This window comes from Chiloscyllium punctatum, chromosome 30 (genome assembly GCF_047496795.1).
Source record: "Chiloscyllium punctatum isolate Juve2018m chromosome 30, sChiPun1.3, whole genome shotgun sequence".
NCBI classification, from domain to species: Eukaryota; Metazoa; Chordata; class Chondrichthyes; order Orectolobiformes; family Hemiscylliidae; genus Chiloscyllium; species Chiloscyllium punctatum.
The window spans coordinates 22442374-22454665 of NC_092768.1; the positions used below are offsets into that span (position 1 = coordinate 22442374).

General features: G+C 50.2%; 3 protein-coding genes across 7 annotated transcripts in view; all 3 read right to left on the reverse strand.

Annotated features, from left to right (window-relative positions):
- Positions 1-1770, reverse strand: part of LOC140455255 (alpha-1,3-mannosyl-glycoprotein 2-beta-N-acetylglucosaminyltransferase-like) — a 37685-nt gene extending 35915 nt beyond the window's left edge. The window contains exon 1 of one of the 2 annotated variants that reach the window (XM_072549985.1): positions 1672-1770. The gene's annotated coding sequence lies outside the window, so the exon portion shown is untranslated. Of the gene's footprint in view, positions 1-1504; positions 1615-1671 lie in introns of those variants that run through there. The other variant, XM_072549986.1, reaches the window with a different exon arrangement.
- LOC140455252 (zinc-binding protein A33-like) overlaps positions 1-12292 on the reverse strand; it is a 476866-nt gene that overhangs the window by 356651 nt on the left and 107923 nt on the right. The window lies entirely within an intron of this gene.
- polr1h (RNA polymerase I subunit H) overlaps positions 5787-12292 on the reverse strand; it is a 9773-nt gene continuing 3267 nt past the window's right edge. Inside the window, exons 2-4 of the mRNA XM_072549717.1 lie at positions 9789-10037; positions 7005-7114; positions 5787-6100 (exon numbers count right to left, since the gene is read on the reverse strand). Coding sequence (XP_072405818.1) covers positions 6076-6100; positions 7005-7114; positions 9789-10037 — 384 coding nt within the window. The 3' untranslated portion in view covers positions 5787-6075. The remainder of the gene's footprint in view (positions 6101-7004; positions 7115-9788; positions 10038-12292) is intronic.

A 12292-nucleotide genomic window follows, 5' to 3' on the forward strand; every position in this document is an offset into this window, starting at 1 on the left:
TGTGATATACCTTTACCCTGGAGTATCCCCCCCTGTGCTGTGATATACCTTTACCCTGGAGTATCCCCCCTGTGCTGTGATATACCTTTACCCTGGAGTATCCCCCCCTGTGCTGTGATATACCTTTACCCTGGAGTATCCCCCCCTGTGCTGTGATATACCTTTACCCTGGAGTATCCCCCTGTGCTGTGATATACCTTTACCCTGGAGTATCCCCCCCTGTGCTGTGATATACCTTTACCCTGGAGTATCCCCCCTGTGCTGTGATATACCTTTACCCTGGAGTATCCCCCCCACCTGTGCTGTGATATACCTTTACCCTGGAGTATCCCCCCTGTGCTGTGATATACCTTTACCCTGGAGTATCCCCCCCACCTGTGCTGTGATATACCTTTACCCTGGAGTATCCCCCCTGTGCTGTGATATACATTTACCCTGGAGTATCCCCCCTGTGCTGTGATATACCTTTACCCTGGAGTATCCCCCCCACCTGTGCTGTGATATACCTTTACCCTGGAGTATCCCCCCTGTGCTGTGATATACATTTACCCTGGAGTATCCCCCCTGTGCTGTGATATACCTTTACCCTGGAGTATCCCCCCCCCCCGTGCTGTGATATACCTTTACCCTGGAGTATCCCCCCTGTGCTGTGATATACCTTTACCCTGGAGTATCCCCCCCACCTGTGCTGTGATATACCTTTACCCTGGAGTATCCCCCCCCCCGTGCTGTGATATACATTTACCCTGGAGTATCCCCCCCTGTGCTGTGATATACCTTTACCCTGGAGTATCCCCCCTGTGCTGTGATATACCTTTACCCTGGAGTATCCCCCCTGTGCTGTGATATACCTTTACCCTGGAGTATCCCCCCCTGTGCTGTGATATACCTTTACCCTGGAGTATCCCCCCTGTGCTGTGATATACATTTACCCTGGAGTATCCCCCCTGTGCTGTGATATACCTTTACCCTGGAGTATCCCCCCCTGTGCTGTGATATACATTTACCCTGGAGTATCCCCCCTGTGCTGTGATATACCTTTACCCTGGAGTATCCCCCCTGTGCTGTGATATACCTTTACCCTGGAGTATCCCCCCTGTGCTGTGATATACCTTTACCCTGGAGTATCCCCCCCTGTGCTGTGATATACCTTTACCCTGGAGTATCCCCCCTGTGCTGTGATATACCTTTACCCTGGAGTATCCCCCCCTGTGCTGTGATATACCTTTACCCTGGAGTATCCCCCCCCCCTGTGCTGTGATATACCTTTACCCTGGAGTATCCCCCTGTGCTGTGATATACCTTTACCCTGGAGTATCCCCCCCTGTGCTGTGATATACCTTTACCCTGGAGTATCCCCCCCTGTGCTGTGATATACCTTTACCCTGGAGTATCCCCCCCCCCTGTGCTGTGATATACCTTTACCCTGGAGTATCCCCCCCTGTGCTGTGATATACATTTACCCTGGAGTTTCTCACTTTCCCGGTGGGTTTTGGATCTTTACCCTGATGCTGTCCCAGACTGAAGCTGTGTCCTGGGCGGTGGGGGAGCAGCTCCCTCCCGCTCTCCCCCCCGGTCACCATGACGACGAGTCCCTGGTGACGGGACGGTTACCCGGCGGGCCGCGGGTTCGCCCTCTCCCAGCCCCCCCCGGTCTCCATGGTTACCTACCTTCCCCAGCCCTCGCGCTCCCTCTTCTTCCGGCTCGAGCCCAGCTCGGCGCGAGGTGCCTGCGCGCGCAAAATATACGTCACCGCGTCCTCCCTCCCCTCCCCCCTCACGGGACCCAGCGGGGAGGCGGCAGCCGGACGCGATTGGCCCCTCGACGGTCATGGGACGGCTGGCTGACGTGTCCACCGCTGCCGGGCCTCCGATTGGATGATTCCCTGGTCACGCGGCGCGCACCGAGTCCGGAAGGAATGAATGAATGAAATTTGTTGCATCGCCCCTCACTGTCTCTCAATCCCAATCCTCCCCAGAGGATGCACCAGGAGGAACAGGTTAACGGTGGCATGCATAAAAAAAAGTGATATGTTTTAAGTCCACAAACTATTTAAAAATTATAGTCATTGATGGGAATAAAGAAATAAATATATACAATGTGTATATATTTTACATGGGTTAACATTATTGAGCATTGTTGTGTCCAAGTCTGGTCTCCTCACTGAAGGAAGGATGTAAATGCATTAGGGACAATTCAGAGAGATTCACTTCTCATAATCCATGATTTAGATTTAGATTCCCTACAGTGTGGAAACAGGCCCTTCGGCCCAACAAGTCCACACTGACCCTCCCAAGAGTAACCCACCTAGACCCATTCCCCTACACCTAGAACTGTGGGCAATTTAGCACGGCCAATTGACCGCACCTGCACATCTTTGGATTGTGGGAGGAGACCGGAGCACACCCGCGCAGACACGGGGAGAATGTGCAAATTCCACGCAGACGGTTGCCCGAGGCGGGAATTGAACCCGGGTCTCTGGCGCTGTGAGGCAGCAGTGCTAACTGCTGTGCCACCATGACCTTGCAGAGGTTTATACAATCATGAGAAGGGTATGGATAGGGTAAGTAGGTAAAGTCTTCTCCCGGGGGTTGAAAAGAACTGGAGGGCAAAAGCTTATGGTGAGTGGGGAAAGATTTAAAAGGGTCATAAGGGGCAACTTTTTCACGCAGAGGGTGGTGCGTGTATGGAATGAGCTGCCAGAGGATGTGGTGGAGGCTGGTACAATTACAACATTTAAAAGGTGTCTGGATGAGTACATGAATAGGGAGAGTTTAGAGGGATATGTGCCAAGTGCTGGCAAATGTGACTAGATTAGGCTGGGATATCTGGTTGGCATGGACAATTCGGACTGAAGGGTCTGTTTCCATGCACATCTCTATGACTTGTTCAAAGATGTTATTACACACCCTCTGGAGCGGGTGAGTCTTGAACCCAGGCCTCCTGGCTCAAAAGTAGGGACTTCCCAGTATACCCCAAAAGCCCTTGAGTCTCAATCAACTGGTAAGATAAGGCAAAGAACTGAGGGTGCTGTTTGTCTGAAACAAAAGCAGATATCATGGGAAGAACTCAGCAATTCTGACAGCATCTGCGGTGAGAGAAACAAAGTAAATGTTCCGAAGGTCACTAGTCTCGTTCTAGATAGTAGTATTTTACGGTAAGTGTTAGAATTTTACAGGTTAGGCCTTGTATCCATTGTGGTTTAGACAAATGAGAGGCAATCATGCTGAAACATGCAAGAACTCAAGGAGACTTCACAGTGGATACTAAAAGGATGTTTCTCATGGGAAGAATGGAACAAAGGGACTCAGTTGGCTCATACTTTCAGAGGTCAGGAGGATTTTTTTTCTCCCAGAAAGTTGTCAGTCTTGGAACTCTGCCCCAGAAAATGGTGGAGATGGCCTAATTTAATATTAATACAACATTTAATTGAGGCAGATATATTTTTGGCTCACAAGGGAGTCATGTAGTTATTGCGGGTAAGTGTGAATGTGAAATTTAAGCTACAATTAGATCAACCATGATATTGTTGAATGGTGAAGCATGGCAGATAGACCAAATGTCCTATCCCCACTCCTAATGTATACCAGTATGGGCACTCACAATTTTATTGACAGTGACTTGTTATAGTGCACAGAAGAACATGGGCATCTTGGACACAGACAATTGGTTATATATAGCTTGTGTGGTACTACTCCACAATGGACACTGAAAGGAGGCAAACCTCCATAAACACCAAGAATCAGGATAAGGATTGAATCTGTTCCGTTTGTGTACATGGCACATGTGCCATTTGGTCAAAAGCAAAAGTCAAACTCACAAGAACAGCAGTGGCCCTAGTACCACACTGACCTCTGAGGGACACCGTATCATATTTTCTTCCCATGTCTGAAAAACCAATCATTCACCACTCATGTTCCCTGTTGCCATTGTCCCTTTTCTTCGAGTGTGACCTTGTGCATTCACAAGCTAGGTTCTGGAAGTCCAAATACACCATATCAAACACTACCCTCATCGACCCTCTGTTACCTAAGAAAAACCGATAAGCATTGTAACCTTTGTGCTGACTTTCCTTAATTAATCCTTGAGTGGCTGTTAATTTTGCCCCAGCTTATCCTCTCTGAAAGCCTGCCCACTACTGATGTTAAGAGTAACGGGCCTGTAGAAGCTGGGTTTCTACTTACATCCTTTCCTGAATGGGGGTGCAATATCTGCATTTCTTTAGTCCTCTACCACCAATCCTGTATTTGAGGAGGATTATGGTCAGTGCCTCTGCAATTTCCACCATTCTTTTGCTCACCACCTTTGATGTATCTCATCTGGTATTGGCAGTTTATCAGCATTAACTGCAACCAGCCTTTCTGATACTAATCTCTACCATTTCTTTTAGCCAATATACGATCTCAACTACCTCCATCCATCATGACCCTGGTTGCATCTTCTTCCTTGGCAGGAGTATTCAACTTTCTACTGTCTGAACTTTTAATTGTTTGTTCTGGTGTAAAATTTGTGTATTTTTCTGCAAATAGCAGATGACGTTGCCATAAACCCATTTAAGATTTTGCTCCACCAAATGGCCCCAGGAATTAGTTTTTGCACATGACTCACATGTGCTGCTTCAATCACTCAACTCAACAAGAGCACACATAAAACAAACAGAGGACTGTTTAAGACTGTTGGAAAAGATCAATACGTGGCAATTTAAGCAGGGTCACATTGTTCCAAGACACATTATAAAGAAACTGCAGTGTACTTAATGCTACAACTGATCACAGGCAATGATTTGAACAATGGCACTCTTATACTACACAAAGCAGAAATGCACTGAACTGCCCCACGGGCACTTTTCGACCCACGACACAATCCTGACAGCACATCAAAAAAAAAAGTGAGCCATTCGTGCGCATTAATCAGGTGGGCTGAAATCCAGGGGCACATGAGATCAGAAAGCACAGCAGCGTTATCAGGTAGTGGTGGTTCAGAGACTGTGAAGAGAAAGTCCGCAGCAGGAATCCCGCAGAGCGTCGAGAAAATCAGTGGCTTTGAGGCCCGAGGAAAGCTGGCGAGGGCAGGCGGGAGATCGGGGCGAAGTGAGGCCAGGACAGACTACCCGGGGGAGGGGGGGGGTGGTGGAATCCGACCCTGTGCCACCTGATGCATGGTGAGACTGGCAGGTGTTCCGTTCTGGCGAGACGTGGGTACGTGATGTATCTGTCTGTCCCCGTCAGGCGTGTCCCTGTTCCTGAGTCACACCAGCCATGTCGCCTTAGCCCGCTGCTCCAAGCGATCTCCTCAGGGTGTCAGTGCCCTGGATAGGGTACCCTTGTTTTACACCAGCCTGATACATACGTGGGCAATCCCTGGCGGGGGTGTTACCCAGGGCTCCAGAGATTCTGGTCGCTCACACCCCTGCAGAGCACCGTGGACGTTTCACAATGGGAACGGGTGCCACACAAACAATAGACTTTGACGCTACCGTAAATAAAGCTTTGTTTATTACCCGTGAATCCCCAGTTAAGCCAACATTGTGCGACACCGTCTCACAGACTCTTACAATCTAAATTTGGTTTGCTCATCTACACAACCTGGAACAGAATATCATATGGGTGGCAGGAGACAGAGAAGTGAGTGTGAGAGAGAGTGAGAGAGAGAGAGAGTGAGTGAGAGAGAAGGGGAGACGGAAAGATGGAAGAAAGAGCGATGTGGGGGGGGGGTTGAGAACGGATTGAAGAGGGGAATGGGAGGGAAAGAAGGAAAGATGGAAGAAAGGGTGATGGGTGGGGGGGGGGGGGGGGTTGTGGGCGGATTGAACAGAGAGGGTGGGGGGATGAGTGAAGATGAAATGAAGGATCGGGAGATAACAGAGCTCCCCCACCCCCCCCAAACAGTAATCACTCCATTGGCTGCACACAGTCCCCTGGTTCCATGGGGAGTCCCAGCTTGCTGAGGCTATGCCTCCCGTGTTTGTGCGTCAGTCCAGGACACTTTACTGCTACAGCAAACCTCCGCCAAACCAGTTTCTCTGAGGCCAGTCCGACGTCTCGCCACACACTCTCAGCCATTCCCAACCCTGGTTAGGAGTCTTCCTTTTCTTGGTATCTGAAAGAACGAGATGTGTGACATTGCGATAAAACAGGAGGACAGAGTCACAGGCACTGGTCGGGGTCGGGGTTGGGGGTGGGAGGTTTTGCCAGACTGAGGCGTCGTCCACCCACCGCACGTTCTGGCCACCCCCCACCCCCCCCCACCCCCCTCCAAGCCCCGCTTTCCCAAACACAGCTACCCACCCAGAACCAGCCCGACTCTGCCGAACAGCCCCAGGTGGGAAACGTCAGGAGCGGGACGTTAGCCCCGGTGACCAGGAAACAATCGTCGATAGTCGTACAACACAGCCCCCAGCCCCCAATCAGCTGGTTCGCTCGTGCAGTTCGGGGAGGGGAAAATTGCTCTCCCTGACTCAGTCGATCTACCTGTTAGTGTGGACCCGCGGCACTCTGCGGCTGAAACAAACCGCTGTTAAATGCCAGCCTTGCCCACCAACGACCATAAACGAAAGGGTGGCACGGTGGCTCAGTGGTTAGCACTGCTGCCTCACAGCGCCAGGGATCCAGGTTTGATTCCACCCTCGGGTGACTGTCTGTGTGGAGTATGTACATTCTCCCCGTGTCTGCGTGGGTTCCCTCCGGGTGCTCCGGTTTCCTCCCACAGTCCAAAGGTGCAGGTGCAGGTGCAGGTGCAGGTTAGGGTGGATTGGCCATGCTAAATTGCCCATACTGTTAGGTGTATTAGTCAGAGGGGAATGGGCCTGGGTGGGTTAATCTTCTGAGGGGTCGGTGTGGACTTGTTGGGCCGAAGGGCCTGTTTCCACACTGTAGGGAATCTAACCTAAAACCTTGGAGGCTGCGTCTCGCTCACCAGCCCCCCCCCCAACCCAACACCCGCCCTACTGTGACTAAACCTTCCCTAGCCAACCCAGCCACCCCCTCCCTCGCCCTGAACCCACCTGCAGCTCGTGCACGTGTAGAACACAGTCTGCCCTTCGTCTGCCGAGCGGGTCTGCCTTGTGTGGTACACCATCCCTTCGTGTCCGCACCGCAAGCACTTCCGGTCCACCTGGGGGGGGTGCAACAGGCGCAGGTCAGTGGGTAGCAAATGTAACCCCACCCCCACCCCCCACCCCCCCAGGTTCCCGTCCTCCAGGCCACCCCTCCCCTCCCAACCACGGACGGCACCCACCCGCACCGTGCCCCACCCTCTCCAATGGCTGCCTGCCTACCCCCGTGCTCCTATTCCCCTCATGCAACACCGCCTCCATCAGCCTTCTCCCATTCAAGGTCACAGAGTCACACAGCACGGACACAGACCCTTCAGTCCAATACGGCCATGCTAACCATGTTTCCCACGCTACACCAGTCCCATTTGCGTGTCTTAGAGGGACATGTCACATGTCCCTCTAAACCTTTCCTATTCATAGGTCTGGTTCCATGTTGTATTACCCTTCGGTCCAACCCGTCCAGGTGTACCAGATGTCCCAAGCTAAACTCGTCTCGCTTGCCTGTTTGGCCCATAAACCTTTCCTATTCATATACCTGTCCAAATACTTTTTAAATATTGTAACTGTACCCCCATCCCACTTCCTCCGGCAGTTCATTCCACATACTAACCATCCTCCACGTGAAGAAATTGCCCCTCATGTTCGTTTTAAATTTTTCTACTTAAAAAAATGTCCCCCCTAGTTTTGAACTCCCCCACCCTGGGGAGAGACCTTATCCATGCCCCTCATGATTTTATAAACATCTATAAGGTCAGCCCTCAATCTGTTACACTCCAGCCTCTCCTTGTAACTCAAACCCTCCAGTTCTGGCATCACTCTGGTAAGTCTTTCTTGAACCATCTCCAATTTAGTATTTTTCTTACAGCAGGGTGACCAGAGGTGGACACAGTATTCCAAAAGCAGCCTCACTCACGTCCTGTCCAACCTCAACGTGACATCCCAACTCCTATACTCACAGGTCTGAGCAATAAAGGCAAGTGCGCTGCACGTCTTCTTAACCATCTTGTCTCGCTGTGAGGCAAATGTGGAAGAATTATGTACCTGAACCCCGAAGTCTCTCTGTTCAACAACACTAACCAGGAGTCGAAAAGTGTGGCACTGGAAAAGTACAGCAAATCAGGCAGCATCGAAGTAGCAGGAGAATTGACGTTTCAGGCATTCCTTCATCAGGCATGTCTCCACCATTAAGTGTACAAGTCCTGCCCTTGTTTGTTTTACCAAAGTACAAGACCTCGCCTTTATCCAGTTCCCTCCTACTGATACCCAGCCTCTGTATTCAGAGTACCACCTCACATGGTTTTACACCGGCCACACAGTTTGGACTTTGCGAATGATGTGAGGGTTAATATGACCGTGTTCCACCTGCTCAGTGAGATCACGGTGAATCTGTGGCCTGACTGTCCGTTGCTGCTTTTTATTTTCCCCATATCCTGGAACGACCCCCACCTACAGTCACGACAAACTGATTGCTCTTTGCGGAACCGTGTTGACAAACTTCCCTCATCTTGTGGGCGATATGGAAATGCCTCATCTTACCCCTGCCCCTAACGTTAGGAAATATTTCCATTGGTCAGGGGGAGTGTCATGACACATTTTGTTCTCTTAATATCCTGAAGTCTTAAGTCAGATCAACCCCATAACGGTAATTGACGTCCAGTCTGAGTTTGGGTCATCTCTCCTTGGATCTAGGTGTCTTTTTCTTCTCCCTGAGTTTGATACCTCCTCCTGAAGGAGTCATGCCCAGAACTGCTCTCAGTTACTCCCACTCCATTCCCTTCAATATTTTACACCTCTTGACAGAAGGACTGAGAACACAGCAGTACAGTGCAGGAACTGGCCCCTCGGCTCACCATGTGCTGAACATGATGCCAAATTCAACTGCCCTTGCTCTTTGTCCCTCCACTCCTTGTATATACACATGCTTATCTGAAAGGCACCTAAACGCTCCTATCGCCTCTGCCCACACCACCCCACCCCCCTCCAGCACGTTCCAGACTCCGACCACCCTCTGTGTAAACAAAAAAGGGTCCCTCACGTCTTCCTTTGAACTCTTCCCCCCCCACCCCAACCTTAAATGCACACCCCTCCGATATTAGACATTTCGATTCTTGGAAAAACATTTTGACCGTCAACCCTACCTACGCATCTCATACTTCTATAGACTTCGAGTCCATTAGCCTTTTTAATTATTCCCTGACGCTTAGTTACGCGAATGCGGAGACCCGCACCCTGTACCTTTGAACCTCCAGTCTTTACACATTTTCACCATTTTGAGTGGGTCCTCTATCTTACTAAAGTCCGGAATGAATTGCCTCACATTTACCCATGTTGATAGCCACATACCATGGTTTCCTCATCTCTTAATCTTTCGCTACCTCTGTAATTTCATGCTCCAACTTGCACCACTCACATTATCGGCTGTCTCTGTTTCTCTCCCTTCCTAACACACTCTTCCATCCAAATACCCCTCCCACGCCCCATGTCCTAACACCTGACCTGTTGTGTCTCTTGAACAACACCCAATCAGACATTGTATTCAAATGTACTCTCGCTTCATTTAAAGCTGTCCCCCTGTTCCTGACGCACTTCCCACTTCATCAACCGCTCCCCCCCCCCCCCCCCCCCCCCAGGCTGCGTACATCTGGATCCCTTTCGCAAGAATGTTCCTCCTGAGTGTTGCAGATTAGCTACTGCTCCTGGCCTCTGCAGTACCCCTCCCTCACGGCCACTCACCACCGGCCCCTTGAGATCCCCATCCTCGTTCTCAGCGGCCAGGTTTGACTGCACGACGTCTGGGTTGTTAAACACCATTTCTGAGTGGATCTCCATTCCTTCAAACTCTGGAAGAAGAATATTGTCAGCGACAGAAAACCAGACGCGAGCCACAGGCCCGTGGGCTAAGTGCAGCCGGTCAAAGCCCCCAGCCCACAAAGTAAACCCGACCTTCAAACCAGGCCCTGGGAGTACTGGACAGGGGGGACACTTTCAAGGCAGCTTTACTTTCTGTTTAACACAGTAGAGAAAACTTTGCTCTATGCCTAACGCCATGCTCTACACAGTCTGGGTGTGTTTGATGGGGACAGTGTTGAGAAACAAAGGGAGGACTGCAGATGCTGGAGATCGTGTGGTATTAAAGGTTAATTTGCTCTGCTGACCCCCAGGAAATGGGATGTCTCGAGGGTAAGGTGGAATGTCTCTGTCTTACAGGTAGAATGTAAGGAATTTACATTCCCATCTCATGGCATTCAGGACCCATTTGCACGGCCATTTCCTAGTTCCTCAGTGTAAAAGAATTACATTATCATCCCTATTCAGAAATTAGATTAGATTCCTTACAGTGTGGAAACAGGCCCTTCGGCCCAACAAGTCCACATCGACCCTCCGAAGAGCAACCCACCCAGACCCACTCCCCTATATTTACCCCTGACTAATGCAACTAACACCACGGGGAACTTAGCATGGCCAGTTCACCTGACCTGCACATCTTTGGACTGTGGGAGGAAACCGGAGCACCCGGAGGAAACCAGACAGACACAGGGAGAATGTGCAAACTCCACACAGTCAGTTGCCTGAGGCTGGGATTGAACCTGGGTCCCTGGCGCTGTGAGGCAGCAGTGCTAACCACTGAGCCACCGTGTCAACCCCAATCAATAAGAACATAATTAAAATTCTGACTACACCCTGCAGTTTAAAAAAAAGATTCACAACAGATCTGGCCATTAAGGGATGAGTTACATGACATTGTTTCTGGAAATAATGTGATCACTACATTGTGTCTCGAGTGGCATGTGACTGGGGGGGGGGGGATGGCTGGGGGGTCGTCTTGTGGGGGTCTGACTGTAACATGAAACTCTTGTACTGTATAAAGGAAGGACTGGTCGTTTTGTTCGGAGAGCTTCTCTTGACACACTTCACAAGCATTGCGAAGAGTGTTAAGTGATCCTCCAAAACTTGTTCTTCTTAATACATTTTAGTTGTTCACAGAAGTTGGCGTCTGCAGTTCCATCAAGTGTGTAAGTATCTCCAAAACAAAAAGAACCTCACGCTCAGAGTTGGAACAGTGAGATGCTGGAAGAGCGCAGCCAGTCAGGCAGCGTCTGAGGAGCAGGAGAGTCAACGTTTCAGGCATAAGCCCTTCATCAGGAATGAGGCTTGTGGGTCAAGGAGGCTAAGAGCTAAGTATGAGCGGAGTGGGACTGGGGTAAGGTAGCTGGGAATGTGTTAGGCAGATGAAGGTGGGGGGGGGGGGGGTGTAATGGTGATAGGTCAGAGAGGAGGCTGGAGTGGATAGGTGGGAAGGAAGATGGACAGGTAAGACTGTCCAAGAGGGTGGTGCTGAGTTGGAAGATTGGGACTGGCATAAGGTGGGGGGGGGGGGGGGGGGGGGGGGGTGGTGGAATGGGGAAACTGGTGACAGTGTTGAGTGAGCTTTAAACTTTAAAAGAATGGGAGCGTTACTCTCCGTTTCGAATACAGAAGCTTCCCTCTGGATCTAATACCAAGCTGTACTTTCCCCTGACAGCGTTTGACGGAGACAACGTAGAGTTAGTTTTACTTTCAGTTTAGTGTAGAGACAACTTTACTCTGTACCTAACACGCATGCCAGACATAGTCAGATGTCACATGACACCGGGCTGTAGACCAACAGCTTGATTTGAAATCACAAGCTTTCGCAGTGCTGCTCTTCCATCAGGCGAAGTATCCTATACGTGTCCTGGGCGTGTTTGACGGAGACAGTGTCCATGAATCTTTACTTTCTTTATCCTACCCTGAGCTGTCCCTGTCCTGGGAGTGCTTGCTGGGGATAGGGGTTGAAGGGGGCTTTATTTTCTGTTTAACACAGCAGAGAGAACTTCGGTTTCAGTTTAAAAGAGGAGACAGTCTTATTTTGATCTAGCCCATTCTGTACTTGCTGTTGGAGCCTTTAATACCACAGTACAGGTCAAAAGCACAATTTAGTTTTATTCATGGATTATCTTGAGAGTGACACTCTGCCTCCAGGTTCGGTGGTGTTGTTATCAGTGGTGTTCGGTGGAGTGTGTGTGTGTGTGTGTGTGTGTGTGTTATCACCAGGCTAATAATCCAGAACCCTGGGCTAATATTCGGGGGACTTGCTTTCACCACTGACAGAGGGTAAAATTCAATCTGGAAACTGTGTAACCAACCGCTGTCGACTGTCTCACAGATTAACGAATGTCCTTCGGGGAAGGAAATCTGCCATTATTACCTGGTCTGGC